The following is an 18,667-nucleotide window of genomic DNA, read 5'->3' on the forward strand; positions in this document are numbered from 1 at the left end:
AAAGGAATATGACGAGTGAGGTTATCAAATTTGCAAATGATACAAAATTATTCAGAATAGTTAAATCACAAGAGGATTGTGATAAATTGCAGGAGGATCTTGCGAAACTGGACGATTGGGCATCCAAATGGCAGATGAAATTTAATGTGGACAAATGCAAGGTGTTGCATATGGGGAAAAATAACCCTTGCTGTGGTTACACGATATTAGGTTCCATATTAGGAGCTACCACCCAAGAAAAAGATCTAGGCATCTTAGTGGATAATACATTCAGTGTGCTGCGGCAGTCAAAAAAGAAAACAGAATGTTAGGAATTATTAGGAAGGGAATGGTGAATAACACGGAAAATGTCATAATGCCTCTGTTATCGCTTCATGGTGAGACCGCACCTTGAGTACTTTGTACAATTTTGGTCACCACATTTCAAAAAAGATAAAGTTGCACTGGAGAAGATATAGAGAAGGGTGACCAAAATGATAAAGGGGATGGAACAGCTCCCCTATGAGGAAAGACTAAAGATGTTAGAGCTGTTCAGCTTAGGGAATAGATGGCTGAGGGGGGATAAGATAGAGGTGTTTAAAATCATGAGAGGTTTAGAACGGGTAGATGTGAATCGGTTATTTACTCTTTTGGATAATAGAAGGACTAGGGGGCACTCCGTGAAGTTAGCATGGGGCACATTTAAAACTAATCGTAGAAAATTCTTTCACACACCGCACAGTTAAGCTCTGGAATTTATTGCTAGAGGATGTGGTTAGTGCAGTTAGTGTAGATGGGTTTAAAAAAGGTTTGGATAAGTTCTTGGAGGAGTAGTCCATTAACTGCTATTAATTAAGTTGACTTAGGGAATAGCCACTGCTATTACATGGGATCTACTTAGTGTTTGGGTACTTGCCAGGTACTTATAGCCTGGATTGGCCACTGTTGGAAACAGGATGCTGGACTTGATGGACCCTTGGTCTGACCCAGTATGGCAATTTGTTATGTACTTATATCAGATGATGTCATGCAATAACTTTAAAGACTTGTCCTCTCTGGAGGTGGCACTATGTCCCTGGCTGCAGTCTCATGACTGTTATACCTTAGGATCTTATTTAAATAAAAGATGCTAAGCAAATGCTGAAAATTAATTATAATTGTAGGTTGTTTAATTTGCTTTTCTTCATATAATGAGGAATATGTGCTATACAGCAGGAAAAATCCAAAAGTTTTGAATGTATGGGCCTGGCTACCTTTGTTGGGGGATGTACATTTAAATGGTCTGCTGGTAAAATGAAAAAAAAAAAAAAAAGCAGAAGAAATTCTGTTCTAGCGGTGCAGTGTGCCAAACTGGATCAGATCAAAGGCCCAATTACATCAGAACCCTGTCTCCATCAGAGGCAAGCAGGAGGAAATGTATAAGTAGTAAGACATGTGCAGAATTGTCTATCCCCCTATCATGCTCTTGCAATTTCTAGCAGTCACACACTGGACCTGGAGTGGCATCCCTGTAACTGGTCTAATCTCTTTTTTGATTCCAGTCCTTTTTATTGTCTCCAACTATGCGATTTGAAGATTCCCAGGATTGCATCACTGTACTGAACCATTTCCTGTTGAGTTGCAGCGGCCTCTCCTTTCCCTCAGTATGCACATCTTTGCTGTCAAAACAGAGCTGTACTCAAATGCGCCACGCCATGGCCCTAAAACCTGCTTATCTTCATTTAAAAGCGCTTAGCTGACCAAAAGTCTCAACAAGTTACACAAGGCAGCTGCATAACTAAACAGAAGACAGCAAGCAGCGGTAGGATGAAAAAGTGTAAATTTTATCAGTATTTTCATATTCACATTTTATCAATCATGACAGTTCCTCTTGAAACAAAAGGTAAAACTGGACAGTCGCAGTGAGAGTGCAGTGAGGTGCTAGGTTCATGAAAACTGTAGTTATAATTTATAATTATTATTATTTATTTTTAACTCCCCTAACACTTTCCAAATGAGGCTCAAGGCAACTTACAGCATTATTCCATTTCAATAAATTGCAACAAACCTTACCATGAACCAGAAATGGTATCTATGAGCTTAAACAGTGATTTATTGTATTGTACCAATTAATTGTTCAGTTGCCTTCTTGTAGGCTTTAAAATTCCAAGTCTCCTGTGATGGAGATAGTTGACAGAGAAATGTTTATGATCCTTCACCCATATGATTACTGTACTCTAAAGACAGAGACTAAACCCTTAGCCAGTCATATGAACTGATTTCAAAATGCCATACAAAACATGTATTCCTGTATGGGTAGTGACTACAGTACCTGAGTGTAATCTGCTTTAAAGTGTCTGAAAAGCAGGCTATAAATCAAATCAGTAAATGTCTTGACTAATGAACAGCCGCAGAATTGTTGCTGGGAATGTTAAGGCTCATAAATCTTACCGACAGTCTCCCAAAGTCACATCATTTGCCCTTTTTAAGCTATTGAAGCCCCCTTCCAGCATGCGCACAGTCCCAATGAATCACCAAATCCCTGTAGCCATCTTGGCAAGGGTGTTACCCAGCATGTTCTTAGCAAGAACTCTAAGGTAAAATCAGATATTTTTGCCCATCTAATAATGTCTGAGGTGGCCAAGAGACAGAGGTCACTTATATAATATTGCATAGGTATATTTTATCATATTTCACCATAGCTTAAGGTAGCCAATCAATATAATAAAGCTGCAGGAAAAGCTAATAGTATGCTTAGTGGCACAAGCAGAGATCATCATTGAAAAGAGGAGGTAGTATTGCCTTTGTATAGATCACTAGTGAGACACCCCACCTTGAGTTCAGTCCTGGAGGCCGTATCTTTGTAAGGAGGTCAAAAGGATATAATGGTAAAGAAAAGGGATACTAAAATAAGTTTGAAATATAAACCCCACAAAGAAAGGCTTAACACACTCAAAATGTACAAGCTGAAGGAAAGTAGGGAAAGAGGGATATGATGGAATCAGTCAAATATTTGACAGGTTTCAATAAAATACAGGAAGGTGAAATTTTTGACAGGAGAGGAATTTCAGTGACCAGGGGGTCATGATACGAAGTTGGAGGGAGGCAGGCTCAGAGGAAACATGAGAAAATACTTTACTGAGAGGGTGGTAGATGCCTAGAGTAATTGCAAGCATGCTTGGGACAGACAGAGGACAGAGTTTGAATTATTTCAAACAACTCGCCCTTCAGAGATTAAAGAGAAGCAGTAAGAATAATACAAAGGGTGGATAAAGGAACTAGCAAACTATAACTCCTCAGAAGCCTATTGGGGCAATGCTGCCAGCTTGGTGGTGGGTAGGAATCGCCCAGCTGGGCAAGCCTGTGCCTGCCTAGGGCGGCAAAATTCTGGAGGCAGCAGACTGGCTGAAGATTTGCTGCCTTCCAGCTGTGCTGAATCCCACTCAGCAGAGAACAGTGCTCTGCTTCCTATCCAGGCCCTCCCCCTCTTAGCCAGCCTGCAGGGAACAGGAGGAGTGGAGGTGAGTCTGGAGTAGAAACACTTGAGCAAACAGGGGAGACTACTATGCTCCCTAATCCAGATCCTTCCTTCCTGTCAGAGATAAGAAGGGAGGGGGGGGGGGTGAGGTATGAGCCTGGATCAGACAGATTAAAGGGGGGTTATTTTGGAGAGGTTAGGAGGGGCTGAGTGGGGATCAGTGGAGGGTGAGGACTGGGGAATGAGGGGCTCACGTGTTGGTGTGTAAGAGAAGGGAATGGTGGGGGGTGGAGCAGTTTTTGTGTGTGAGAGAGAGAGAGAGAGATTGGTGCCAAGGGTGGGGTGACATATACTAGGTTGATTGGGTGGTTAGAGGGATGAAGGATCAGAGCAAAGTAGGCACACTTGCCTCTTCCCTCCCCCCCCCCCCCCCCCCCTCCACCAAACACCACTACCACAATTTTGTTCGCTTTCCCTTGACCTTGAATTCTATTCCCGATTCTGGAAGTGCCCCCTCCTAATCCCTCAGTCCCAGATTCTCCCTATTTCTCTCCTTTTCCCCATCCCAGATTTCTGATCTTTCCTCCCCACTTCCTTGACCTTCCCTACCTCCCATCCTCCCTATCCCCAATCCGCTTTCCCTTTCCTTCCCCCTTTCCCAATCCTCTTTCCTTCTCCTCCCATCCCAAGTCCACTCACCACCGCCTCACACCATTCCTACCCACTGAGATCTCCCTATACTAAAACACAAGATCCCTTTTCCTCGCCCAAAAAGAAAAGAAAAGAAATTCTACAGACACAAACAAGGTTGGAAAATTACTTTATATAAGTAATGTTAAATAAAAGATTTTCTAATTGTTACTGCAGTGGTCTATTTTATTTATAAACATTTGGTATTCTGCCTTTACCAAGCTGGTCTCAAAGTGGATTATAATCAACTTTATAATTACTTTTGTGTTACATTAGCCTCATGGTTTACAATAAGCATAGTTTACAGTAGCATAGGAAAACATGAAGGAAGCATAGTCGGAGGAAAAGAGATGGTTAGGTGCCTTGAGCTGCCACAGGAAACTATGGAAGGGGCTGTGCCTTAGATCTTCTGCTGTCCTTGTCGTCCTTGTTTTCTGACCTTATGGAAAGTATGGAGGGGGTGGGAGGAGGGAGTTTGACAGTGCCTAGGATGGCAAAATTCTAAATCTATCACTGCAGCAGGGTGCTAAGGAGAAATCACGTGGCAGATAAAGGACACATAACCTAGCAACATTGTAGGCCATGGTTTAACTGCATTGGCAACATCAGGCTATCACTCCCCAGTAACCAACCAGATTGCTGCCAAGAGGTTAAAGTTGGCTGGGTACTGTCCAGCAAGGTCACTGGGATTTAGGAGGCAAGATGTTAGGGCAACTGTCTCAGTGATTATGGTAGCTGCTTAGATTATTACAAAGCTTCCTGGTAAGCCATGGAGGGAGCTGGATATTTATTTAAGTATGGGAACTTAACTTATATCTACCCAAGACAAAAGATTATCCATGAGGAAGACAACAAAAATTGACTTCAATAAGGAGCAATATCCTACAACTAACCAAGCTTCTATGGCTGTCAGCTGGCTATATCTATTGCAGTGTGGACTGAAATAACTTGACAGACTGGATGGATCAATTGGTCTTTTTCATCCATCATCACTATGTTACAATGTTATACACATTGTAACATAGGTCAATATTGAAAAGCCATTTAAGAACCTAAGAACATAAGAAATTGCCATGCTGGGTCAGGCCAAGGGTCCATCAAGCCCAACAGAGGCCAAACCAGGCCACAAGAACCTGGCAATTACCCAAACACTAAGAAGATCCCATGCTAGTGATGCAATTAATAGCAGTAGCTATTCCCTAAGTAAACTTGATTAATAGCCGTTAATGGACTTCTCCCCCAAGAACTTATCCAAACCTTTTTTGAACCCAGCTTCACTAACCACATCCTCTGGCAACAAATTCCAGAGCTTTATTGTGCATTGAGTGAAAAAAGATTTTCTTCGATTAGTCTTAAATGTGCTACTTGCTAACTTCATGGAATGCCCCCTAGTCCTTCTATTATTCGAAAGTGTAAATAACCGATTCACATCTACTCATTCAAGACCTCTCATGATCTTAAAGACCTCTATCATATCTCCCCTCAGCCGTCTCTTCTTAAAGCTGAACAGCCCTAACCTCTTCAGCCTTTCCTCATAGGGGAGCTGTTCCATCCCCTTTACCATTTTGGTTGCCCTTCTCTGTACCTACTCCATCACAACTATATCTTTTTTTAGATGCGGCGAACAGAATTGTACACAGTATTCAAGGTGCGGTCTCACCATGAAGCGATATAGAGGCATTAAGAAGAACATGCCATACTGGGTCCGACCAAGGGTCCATCAAGCCCAGCATCCTGTTTCTAACAGTGGCCAATCCAGGTCATAAGAACCTGGCAAGTACCCAAAAACTAAGTCTATTCCATGTTACTGTTGCTAGTAATAGCAGTGGCTAATTTCTAAGTCAACTTAATTAATAGCAGTTAATGGACGTCTCCTCCAAGAACTACTCGTTCAAGACCTCTAATGATCTTAAAGACCTCTATAATATAATCAAGGTGCGGTCTCACCATGGAGCGATACAGAGGCATTATGACATTTTCTGTTTTATTAATCATTCCCTTCCTAATAATTCCTAACATTGTTTGCTTTTTTGACTGCTGCAGCACACTGAGCCGACAATTTTAAAGTATTATCCACTATGATGCTTAGATCTTTTTCCTGGGTGCTAGCTCCTAATATGGAACCTAACATCGTGTAACTACAGCAAAGGTTATTTTTCCCTATATGCAACACCTTGAACTTGTCCACATTAAATTTCATCTGCCATTTGGATGCCCAGTCTTCCATTCTTGCAAGGTCCTCCTGTAATGTATCACAATCCGCTTGTGATTTAACTACTCTGAATAATTTTGTATCATCTGCAAATTTGATAACCTCACTCATCATAGTCCTTTTCAGATCATTTTTAAATATATTGAAAAGCACCAGTCCAAGGACAGATCCCTGAGGCATTCCACTGTTTACCCTTTTCCACTGAGAAAATTGACCATTTAATCCTCTCTGTTTCCTGTCTTTTAACCAGTTTGTAATCCACGAAAGGACATCACCTCCTATCCCATGACTTTTTAGTTTTCTTAGAAGCCTCTCATGAGGGACTTTGTCAAACGCCTTCTGAAAATCCAAATACACTACATCTACCGGTTCACCTTTATCCACATGTTTATTAACCCCTTCAAAAAAATGAAGCAGATTTGTTAGGCAAGACTTCCTTTGGGTAAATCCATGTTGACTGTGTTCCATTAAACCATACCTTTCTGTATGCTCTACGATTTTGATCTTGAGAATAATTTCCACTTTTTTTCCCAGCACTGAAGTCAGGCTCACTGGTCTATAGTTACCCAGATCGCCCCTGGAGCCTTTTTAAAATGTTGGGGTTACATTGGCCACCCTCCAGTCATCAGGTACAATGGATGATTTTAATGATAGGTTACAAATTTTAACTAATAGATCAGAAATTTCATTTTTTAGTTCCTTCAGTACCCTAGGATGAATACCATCCGGGCCAGGTGGTTTGCTACTCTTTAGTTTGTCAATCTGGCCTACTACATCTTCCAGGTTCACAGTGATTTCATTCAGTTCGTCTGACTCATCATCCCTGAAAATGATCTCCGGAACTGGTATTTCCCCAACATCCTCAATCATAAACACGGAAGCAAAGAATTAATTTAGTCTTTCTGCAATGGCCTTAACTTCCCTAAGAGCCCCTTTAACTCCTCGGTCATCTAATGGTCCAACTGACTCCCTCACTTTGGGGGTGGGCCAAAGGCATTTCCGGGAGGAGCAGAATTAGCCACATAATGATATTCGGAATTAGCCACTTAACTTATGCGGCTAACTCTGGTCGCATCGTAGGACTGTCCTAAAATTAGCCGGATATACTTATCCAACTAATTTTAAGATGGCGAGTATATTCAGCCGCGCCGCAGAAAATCCTGGTTAAGTTAGCTGGATAGGTGTACCCAGCTAACTTAACTTGCCATTCCACGGCTGAATATCAGCCTCATTCATATTTTATATATTTTCTAGTAGTAAAAGCCCATGCAAGGTTGGGGAAACACTGTGACGTCAGTTATTATTCAGGTAAGTGGTGGCAGCTGCTGGCCAGAGAGTTTTTGACTACTTTTTAAACTTTGTAAAAAAAAAAAAAAAAAATTGTTTTTTTTAAATAGCACTGGAAACTTAACTCTAACCAGGGGTTAAGTTTTCAGTCTGTCTGCATCCGTGGTGATGCTTAATGCCTTTATTTGCAATGGTATTTCCATGCAAGGACATTAAGCATAAGAACATGCCATACTGGGTCAGACCAAGGGTCCATCAAGCCCAGCATCCTGTTTCCAACAGTGGCCAATCCAGGCCATAAGAACCTGGCAAGTACCCAAAAACTAAGTCTATTCCATGTTACCGTTGCTAGTTATAGCAGTGGCTAATCTCTAAGTCAACTTAATAGCAGGTAATGGTCTTCTCCAAGAACTTATCCAATCCTTTTTTAAACACAGCTACACTAACTGCACTAACCACATCCTCTGGCAACAAACTCCAGAGTTTAATTGTGCATTGAGTGAAAAAGAACTTTCTCCGATTAGTTTTAAATGTGCCACATGCTAACTTCATGGAGTGCCCCCTAGTTTTTCTATTATCCGAAAGTGTAAATAACCGATTCACATCTACCCATTCTAGACCTGTTTGGAAACATGCGTTTTCTGTGGGCAGTACTCCTTGCTGCATTGGCAATAAGTTTTGTGCACAGAAAATGAGCATTGAAATGTGGGCAGAAAATTACATTCTGCTGAACGTACCTTTTTGCATCGACCTGAAAGAGAGAGAGAGTAGGACAGAGCTGGAGAGTGAGAAGAACCTGGAGAGTACAGGGAGAGAGAGGGCAAAGCTCAATTTGCATACTGGCAATACAAGTGTGGGGCAACTCACCAAACCAATTATCAGGGTTTAGGCTCCTAGCTTTTGGAGTTAGGCTCCTAAATTCGCCTTTTTGAAAATTTACTAGGGCTGAATCTCTAAATCAGTGCTTCTCAACCCAGTCTTCAAGGCACACCCAGCCAGTCACGTGGCTGGGTGTGCCTTGAAGACACATGCATATTCATGCCAATGAATATGCATGAGATAGATTTGCATACAATGGAAGCAGTACTTGCAGATCCATCTCATACATATTCATTATGGATATCCTGAAAACCTGACTGGCTCGAGGACTGGATTGAGAAGTACTGGCCTAAATTTAGGCTCCTACTTCTACTAGGCTCCTAAATTTAGGCACCTAAAATGTGAGTACCTAAAGGGCAGAGTTAGGATGGGGATAAACACTGATTTTCAGCACTAGGCACCTAACGTAGGAACCCAAATCTAGGAAAAAGAATAGCAGACCCAAATTTAGACCCTTAATTTCAGTGAATTTTCAGCCAAAAATGTAGGCACCCAAATTTGACTAAAAATAAATTCCTAATGTAACTTTGATCATAAATATAGTTCCTAAAAATACTAATATTAGTTACATATTAAACTTCTTGCACAAGAGAGTTCTATTACGCATAGAGTGTCATTCACAGAAAGCTATTCATCAGTTGGCTGAAGGCCTTTGGGTTCATTGCTAGTGAAAACTTACCAACAATGATGACAGATTTTATTTCAATACACTATTACTGTACTTATGTAATCTTTGTTATCACTATCATTATTATTCAGGCTTGGCAGTATCTTGGAATAACACAAGCAGAGAATGAGAATGAACAGGCAGCAATTGTCTCCCTCCAGAGGTAAACAAAATTAATTGAAAAACAGACTCATCGATATTTTTGACTAAAGGATTTGTTTTTATTTAATGTGACATTGATGAGTTGACCCTTTAGTTGTGTTTGCAAAATTAATACAAAAATGAAATGCTACAAATTGTTTGCCATAAGGGCCAAGATTTATGCTGTTAAGCAAAGAAAGATTAGCATAGAGAGTACACTATGTAGTATAAGGTGAATATGTATTTTGTGCTGAATTATTAATTACACTGATGCAGGGACATTGCATGATCTGGTTATGAGAGAAATGGCTGAAGAAACCATCTTAGTATGTGATACTGTTGTAACCTTCTCCACACCCAAAGCAGCAGAGATATACAGGTCTGAGCATGTAGCAGGATAGACCAAGTTCCCTGTTGTGACATGAATGTTTTCAGACAATGGCCTACAACTACTGGGCAGAGCTTTACTAACAGGGAGGATAACTGTCAAACAACTCTGCATGGCCATGCGTAGTTTTACCACTGAATATTATAACATGGGCATATCACATATGTGCGTATTATAAAATATGCATAATGTTTACCCCACAACCAGCAACTACATGCAATGCTTTGAAACCATGTTTATCAATGCATTAAATACGTGTAGATTTCCAACTATTTTAAAATTATGCGTGCATATATTTTATGAGCGAAAATAAAGTAGGACATGTTAAGTCAGGATTTCTCATGTAAATCAGTTTATTTTAAAACATACATATGTGAGTGAAATTAACAGTTTGCCCAATCCTTCTCCAGCTCATCAAGACTCTCCTGTTTCTTCAGATTGAACTCCTTCTAGTTCACCCAGACCTTCCACCCAGTCAGTACTACACAATAAAACATGTTAATATCACTTTTTTAGCATTCAGATAGGTGGATCCACGACCAGTGGGTTATGCACGTCTACCAGCAGATGGAGATGGAGCAAAGCTAAAGTCACAGTATATATACCCCACACTGACATCAGCCTGCCAGTATTCTCCGTCTGCAGCAGATGGTAGACGTGCATCTCCTTACTGGGGATTGAGTTAACAGTTTTTTATAGAAGGAGAAAAGAAGTTTATTGCCCCACTCTCCTGTGGTGATACCTTATAGTCCTCCCTCAGTCAAATTCCTGAGGTGATATCTTCGGATCCTTCCCTCCGATGAGTGCCTTGGTCTCGTTAGTTGGTTTCTGCCAGTTTGGACTTAGCTGTAAAAAAAAAAAAAAAAAAAAAAAAAAGCTGAAAGGCAAGCGGGTGCAGGAAACCGAGCGCGGCAGTGAAGGTATATGCCCTCTATCCCCACAGCTGGAGACAGACTCTGTACTCAACCAGGACAGGCTGAGCTCAGGTAAAGAGTAAAAAAAAAAAAGAAAACATAGAAACATAGAAATGACGGCAGAAGAAGACCGAATGGCCCATCCAGTCTGCCCAGCAAGCCTCACACATTTTTTCTCTCATTCTTATCTGTTACTCTTAGCTCCTTGTTCTATTCCCCTTCCACCCCCACCATTAATGTAGAGAGCAGTGATGGAGCTGCATGCAAGTGAAATATCTAGCTTGATTAGTTAGGGGTAGTAGGGGCAGTAACTGCCGCGATAAGCAAGCTACACCCATGCTTATTTGTTTTACCTAGACTATGTTGTACAGCTCTTGTTGGTTTTTTTTTACTTCTCCCCTGCTGTAGAAGCAGAGAGCCATGCTGGATATGCATTGAAAGTGAAGTATCAGGCACATTTGGTTTGGGGTAGTAACCGCCGTAACAAGCCAGCTACTCCTCGCTTTGTGATTGCGAATCCTTTTTTTCTTCACCCCTGTTGTTGAAGCTATGCAGGATATGCGTGAAGCATCAGTTTTTTGTTTTTGTTTTATTTTTCCCCCTGCCATTGTTTGTTTGTTTGTTAATTTTTTTTTCCCCTGCCGTTGAAGCAGAGAGCTATGCTGGAAATGCGTGATGTATCAGTCTTTCTCCCATGCCGATGCAGCAGAGAACCATGCTGGATATGCATGGAAAGTGAAGTATCAGGCACATTTGGTTTGGGGTAGTAACCGCCGTAACAAGCCAGCTACTCCCCGCGTTTTGAGTGCGAACCCTTTTTTCTTCTCCCTTGCCGTTGTAGCAGAGAGCTCTGCTGGATGTGTGAAGTATCAGTTATTCTTCTCCCCTGTCATTGAAGCAGAGAGCTATGCTGTATATGCATTGAAAGTGAAGTATCAGGCATATTTGGTTTGGGGTAGTAACCGCCGTAACAAGCCAGCTACTCCCCTCTTTGTGAGTGCAAATCCTTTTTTCCATTACCTCTTGCTGTTGAAGCTTAGAGCGATGTAGGAGTCACAGTAAGCATGTGTATGTTTATTTAATAAGGGTATTGTGTCAATAGCCATCATTCTGGCGAGTCACCCACTCTACATTGGCGGCCTCTTGACTTTATGGATCCGCAGTGTTTATCCCACGCCCCTTTGAAGTCTTTCACAGTTCTGGTCTTCACCACTTCCTCCGGAAGGGCATTCCAGGCATCCACCACCCTCTCCGTGAAGAAATACTTCCTGACATTGGTTCTGAATCTTCCTCCCTGGAGCCTCAAATCATGACCCCTGGTTCTGCTGATTATTTTCCTACAGAAGAGGTTTGTCGTTGTTTTTGGATCATTAAAACAACGACAAACCTCTTCCGTAGGAAAATAATCAGCAGAACCAGGGGTCATGATTTGAGGCTCCAGGGAGGAAGATTCAGAACCAATGTCAGGAAGTATTTCTTCACGGAGAGGGTGGTGGATGCCTGGAATGCCCTTCCGGAGGAAGTGGTGAAGACCAGAACTGTGAAAGACTTCAAAGGGGCGTGGGATAAACACTGCGGATCCATAAAGTCAAGAGGCCGCCAATGTAGAGTGGGTGACTCGCCAGAATGATGGCTATTGACACAATACCCTTATTAAATAAACATACACATGCTTACTGTGACTCCTACATCGCTCTAAGCTTCAACAGCAAGAGGTAATGGAAAAAAGGATTTGCACTCACAAAGAGGGGAGTAGCTGGCTTGTTACGGCGGTTACTACCCCAAACCAAATATGCCTGATACTTCACTTTCAATGCATATACAGCATAGCTCTCTGCTTCAATGACAGGGGAGAAGAATAACTGATACTTCACACATCCAGCAGATGTGTGAAGTGAAAAGAGGTAAGGGGGAGTTGATTTTAGGGATTCCTCCCCTCTCCGGTCTCTGTGTTCGGTGCACCGATCTGACTTCCATTCCCATCTCCTGGGGAGTTTGGGGGACTCGGGCAGCTTGGCAGGTTGAGCAGCCTTCTGGGCTAGGCCCCGCTCTCGGGCTTAGATTGTTCGCCGCATGGGAAGCTGTGGCGGCGTTTGTGCGCTTTTCTCTGTGCATAAAACTACCCTCTTCAGATAAGTCAGTTCATCCTTACACATCCCTCCGTGCAACTAGTTGTGTGCCTAGCTGGTTGCTCAGTTGGGCGCATAGGGTGCCTAAGTGGATTCACAGTTGTGTGCTTAAGGGTGCCTAGGTGGACGCTCAGGTCATGTGTCTATTTGAATATTGCATTGGACACCTAATTTTTGAGTGAATATTTTTTGAGCGCTTATTTTTTTTACAAGCGCCTATTGCGAGCACAGTTGGGCACACAGTTCTCAGATGCCTGTTTAGAGCATACTGACAAATGACTATGGAGCCGATAGCAAAGAAGCCTATGCGCCTTATCCTATGTGCTGCTTGCAATATTCAGGCATCTCAGCCTGGTGTCCTCTCTAACTTGTGTCAGCACTGTTTGGAGGTTCAAGGAGACTTGTCTCCATCTGATTTTGCTAAGCTTGGTCCTTCCCAGCATGCTACGGGAATGGATATATAGTTGTCAGAGGTTTTGCTGGAATTGGGGGTCCCCTAACTGTTTTGTCAGTGGGAGAAGGTAGTTCAGCAGGTGCAGGACTGACGCCCCCTAGTTTTGGCATGGACCCCTCTGCCTTTTCTTGGGTGGAATTTTTTCAAGGGGTGCAGTCCTTTCTTTAGATGTAGTCATTGGCCCCAGCCAATCTTAACAGATCAGGATCACAGGCTGCAGATTCCCGCGTACCTAGTACTGCAGATAAGCATCGGAGTATGCCTAGACCTGCCACGGGTCATGCCAATAGGAGCTCGGATGGCACGGATGATGAAGCCGATCCTTACTGCCTGGAGGATGGGGTGATTCCTCTGAGGCTGGAGCTGTACAGAACTATGTTGTACTTCTTTCACAGAGATGAGTTACCAGTTCTGATTTCCCAGACATTGAAGATGCTGGGGTTACTGGGGGCTGATTCCATGTCTGAGTCAAAGAAAGATCCCATTTTGATTTCTTTGCGTAAAGCCTCATGTTTCTTCTGTATTATGGAGGCTATTTAAGAATTGATTGATCTTGAATGGGGCACCCCAGAAGCTAATTTTAAAGGGAGACGAACCTTAGACGGGCTGTACCCCCTGGATCCAGCTGCAAGAGAGCAATTGTGCTTTCCAAAAGTGGTTGCGCTTGTGTGTGCGAGCACCAAGCGGTCAACTATCCCCGTAGAATGGGGAGTGGCATTGAAAGATGCACAAGATAGAAGAATTGAGGCCATCCTTAAGCAAGCCTTTGAAGCAAGTTTCTAGAAACTTTGACAAAAAAAACTTTGACAAAAAAAAAGTTTCTAGAAACTTTGACTCGCATACTGAGCATGCCCAGCATGTCGCTAACCATGTGTCCACGCAGGGTCCCTCTTCAGTTTCTTCCTTGCCTCCAGCTCCTTCTTTGGTGCCTTCGAGGCCTGCACCTCGACCACTATTGGGTGCTCATTCCCCTGCATCCCTGGAAGGATGCAGAGGGGGAGGCCCCTTATGACCCCTGGGAAGGGGAGGCATCCATGTCCTCCTCCAAGGAATTGGAGGATCTGCCCTTGAGCCCTCTCCACCAGAAGAGTGGCGGAAATCTCCTCCAGAGGAACTCTCCTTCACAGGGTTCGTAAAAGCCATGGCAGAATTGGTGCCCTTCCAGCTTTTAACAGAGCAAGACACCAGGCACAGGATGCTTGAGATTCTGCAGTTCATGAATGACCATAAAGAGGTAGTGGTGGTGCCAGTCCATGATATCTTCAAGGAGCTGGTAGCCCACCTTTGGAAGCTCCCCATCTCGGTGCCACCGGTGAACCGGAAGATGGATGCAGTTTACCTAGTCCAGCCTACCACCGGGTTCGAGTGCCATCAATTTCCCCACCAATCGGTGGTGGTAGAATCAGTCTTGAAGAAGGAAAAGAGGATCCGTACCCATGCCTCAGCTCCCCCAGGGCAGAAGCATAGGGCACTTGATGCCCTTGGGCACCGGATTTTTCAGAGCACAATGTTAACTGCCTGAATTGCTTGCTACCAATTGTACATGGGGCAGTACTCCAGGAACCTGTGGAAACAGGCCCTTGAATTTAGTGAATGCCTACCACAGCAATTCCAGGAGGTCTTCCAAAAAATTGTGCAGCAGGGCCTGGAGTGCGATAAGCACGAAGCTCGCTCTGCTTATGACATTTTCAAAACAGCAATGAAAACCGTTGCGGCAGGCATTGGAGCTTGGTGGACGGCATGGCTCCATGCCTCAGATTTACACCCTGAAAGCCAGGACCTCCTGGCTGACTTGCCATGCACAGGGGAAAATCTGTCTGGAGACAAATTCAAGGAGGCAGTGACACAATGAAGGACTATCAGGAGACCCTTCAGCAATTGTCAGCTAGCACCTCTGACACCCAGCCACCCATGAAGCCCCCTTGGCAATATCCAAAGAGGCCCTTCTACTGGCCACGCAAATACTACCCGCCGGCACTGAGGGCCAGCCCTCAATGACCTCCCTCCAGAGTGAGGCCCAGGCAGCCTCGGACACCCCAAGCAACCATGGTTCCACCACAGAACCCCTCAATGGGGTTCTGCGGCCAGGGAGCACGAACCAGTCCTCACCACAGGACACCAACCCCCAATCAGGAGTCGGCTCCTGCTGTTTGCAGACTGATGGACCTCCATAACATCGGACCTCTGGATCCTGTCCATCATGCATCAGGGCTACAGGTTGCACTTCCAGCGAGTTCCACCCTGTTCACCTCCATGTCCTCAGTGGATGCCAACAGGGATCTTACAAATGCTTCAGGCAGAGCTCGAACCCATTCCACCCAGTCAGCACGGCGAGGGGTTCTAACTCCAGGTATTTTCTAATCCCTAAAAAGACGGGGGACTCTGGTCCATTTTGGACCTGAGGGCCTTAAACTGTTTCTTGGTAAAAGAGAAGTTCAATATGGTCTCACTGGGCACCTTGATTCCCCTTCTCAAAGCGGGAGACTGGCTCTGCTCCCTAGATCTAAAAAACGCATATGCCCATATCCCCATCTTTCAGGAGGATCGGCAATACCCTCAATTCCTAGTCGACGGGAATCACTACCAGAATCGCATTCTGCCCTTTGACCTGGCATCCGAACCCCATGTCTTTACCAAATGTCTAGCGGTTGTCAGTGCATATCTTCAGAGACGGGGGATTCATGTCTTCCCATACCTCGAAGATTGGCTTATCAAGAGCACTTCAGGACAGGGGGCACAGAGTGCTATGCGCACCTCGATCCACATTCTGGAAACTCTGGGATTTCTGATCAACTATTCAAAATCCCACCTCCAACCGTCCTTGCAACTGGACTTCATTGGGACTTGACTGGACACTGCCAAGGTGAAGGCTTTCCTGCCTCGGGACAGGGCAGAGATCCTCGCGGCTCTTGTTCACGCGGTCTCCGTTTGCTCTCATGTCTCAGCACACCAGTTTTTCAGATTGCTAGGCCACATGGCAGCAACAATGCATGTCACCCCCCTTTGCAAGACTGCACATGCACAGGGCGCAGTGAATGCTACGCTCTAAATGGTGTCAGGCTTCTCAAGACTTGCGTGCGTGTGTTCTAATCACCACACTGCTACTTCAGTCCCTCCAGTGGTGGGCAACTCCCTCCAATCTGGAAAGGGGAATCCCCTTCTGGTGTCACAACCCCAACCCCAGGCTACCCTCACCACAGACGCATCTTGGACAGAGTAGGGAGCATCTGGTGGGTCTCCACACCCAGGGTCTCTGGTCCGCACAAGAATCAGTCTCAAATCAATTTCCTGGAGCTACAAGCGATTCTATATGCACTCCAGGCATTCCAAGAGCAGCTCCTGAACAAGGTAGTTCTTGTTCAGACTAACAATTAGGTAGCTATGTGGTATCTGAACAAACAAGGGGGAACGGAATCCTTAAGAACATAAGAAATTGCCATGCTGGGTCAGACCAAGTGTCCATCAAGCCCAGCATCCTTTTTCCAACAGAGGCCAAACCAGGCCACAAGAACCTGGCAATTATCCAAACACTAAGAAGATCCCATGCTACTGATGCAATTAATAGCAGTGGCTATTCCCTAAGTAAACTTGATTAATAGCCTTTAATGGACTTCTCCTCCAAGAACTTATCCAAACCTTTTTTGAACCCAGCTACACTAACTGCACTAACCACATCCTCTGGCAACAAATTCCAGAGCTTTATTGTGCGTTGAGTGAAAAAGAATTTTCTCCGATTAGTCTTAAATGTTCTACTTGCTAACTTCATGGAATGCCCCCTAGTCCTTCTATTATTCAAAAGTGTAAATAACCAAGTCACATCTACTCATTCAAGACCTCTCATGATCTTAAAGACCTCTATCATATCCCCCCTCAGCCGCCTCTTCTCCAAGCTGAACAGCCCTAACCTCTTCAGCCTTTCCTCATAGGGGAGCTGTTCCATCCCCTTTATCATTTTGGTTGCCCTTCTCTGTACCTTCTCCATCGCAACTATATCTTTTTTGAGATGCGGCGACCAGAATTGTACACAGTACTCAAGGTGCGGTCTCACCATGGAGCGATATAGAAGCATTATGACATTTTCCGTTCTATTAACCATTCCCTTCCTAATAATTCCTAACATTCTGTTTGCTTTTTTGACTGCTGCAGCACACGGAGCCGACGATTTTAAAGTATTATCCACTATGATGCCTAGATCTTTTTCCTGGGTGGTAGCTCCTAATATGGAACCTAACATCGTGTAACTACAGCAAGGGTTATTTTTCCCTATATGCAACACCTTGCACTTGTCCACATTAAATTTCATCTGCCATTTGGATGCCCAATCTTCCAGTCTTGCAAGGTCCTCCTGTAATGTATCACAGTCTGCTTCACCCTCTGTCAAGTGACAGTCCACATCTGGTCGTGGGCCATTGACAATGGCATCCTTCTCAGGTCAGTGTACCTCCCAGGGGTGGACAACACCCTGGTGGACTCCTTGAGCCGTGCCTTTCGACATCATTTATTTATTTATTTATTTATTTATTTGTTCAGTTTTATATACCGTCATCCGGTGCAGCCATCATAACGGTTTACAAAAATCAAACAGAGAATAAACCATTAAAAACATTGATGCATAAAGTAATAGTGGGAAAGAAGGGATCGGGGAGAGGTTGGATCATGAGTGATCCCTCAGTCAAATGTTGGCAAACAGGATGTTTTTCACTCATGGGGAACCCCATACCATAGACCTCTTCGCCTCCCTGGAAAACAAGAAGGTAGACCGCTTCTACTCCCTAGGTCAGAGGAGCAGATGATCGTTAGCGGATGCATTCACAAGTCACTGGAGCACCATGCTGCTGTACACTTACCCTCCCCTTTCACTCATCTCAAAAATATTCCAGAAGCTTCAGCAGGATCAGGGCACCATGATTCTGATCACCTCCTTTTGGCCTATCAGGTCTGGTTTCTGACCTCACATCCCCGATACAGTTGGGGATGGATCCGGACCTAATCACCCCAAACTGCAAGCCCTAGTCCTCATTGCTTGGATGTTGACCAGGTGACTGTACAAGCCCTTGGCCTTTTGGAAGGGGTATCGCGAGTTATTCTGGAGTCCAGAAAACCTTCTACCAGAAAGTTTTACAATATGAAGTAGAAGAGGTTTTCCACTTGGTGCGAGAGGCGCTCCTGCGCTTTTAGACTATCTGTTGTCTCTCTCCGAATCCGGTCTCCAAACCACATTGGTAAGGTTTCACCTCAGCAGCATAGGGGCTTACCACCGGGGTACGGATGGTATGGTGGTCTCCTCTCATCTGCTTGTGGGGCAGTTTTTGAAGGGTTTATTGCAATTAAAGCCCTCCACTTGCCCCTCAGCGGTTTCCTGGGATCTCAACATCGTCTTGTGGCAACTCATGACATCTCCGTTTGAACTATTGCAATCTTGCAACATGAAGAACCTCGACTGGAAGGTCATTTTCTTGGTCGCAGTGAC

The 18,667-nt window shown here is 44.1% G+C and overlaps 1 protein-coding gene across 1 annotated transcript in view; it reads left to right on the forward strand.

The window, feature by feature from the left end:
* Positions 1–18,667, forward strand: part of PEX5L (peroxisomal biogenesis factor 5 like) — a 279,789-nt gene that overhangs the window by 220,410 nt on the left and 40,712 nt on the right. The window contains exon 9 of the mRNA XM_029617366.1: positions 9,264–9,334. Coding sequence (XP_029473226.1) covers positions 9,264–9,334 — 71 coding nt within the window. The remainder of the gene's footprint in view (positions 1–9,263; positions 9,335–18,667) is intronic.

The sequence above is a fragment of the Rhinatrema bivittatum genome, chromosome 9 (assembly GCF_901001135.1).
Source record: "Rhinatrema bivittatum chromosome 9, aRhiBiv1.1, whole genome shotgun sequence".
In the NCBI taxonomy this organism is placed as follows: Eukaryota; Metazoa; Chordata; class Amphibia; order Gymnophiona; family Rhinatrematidae; genus Rhinatrema; species Rhinatrema bivittatum.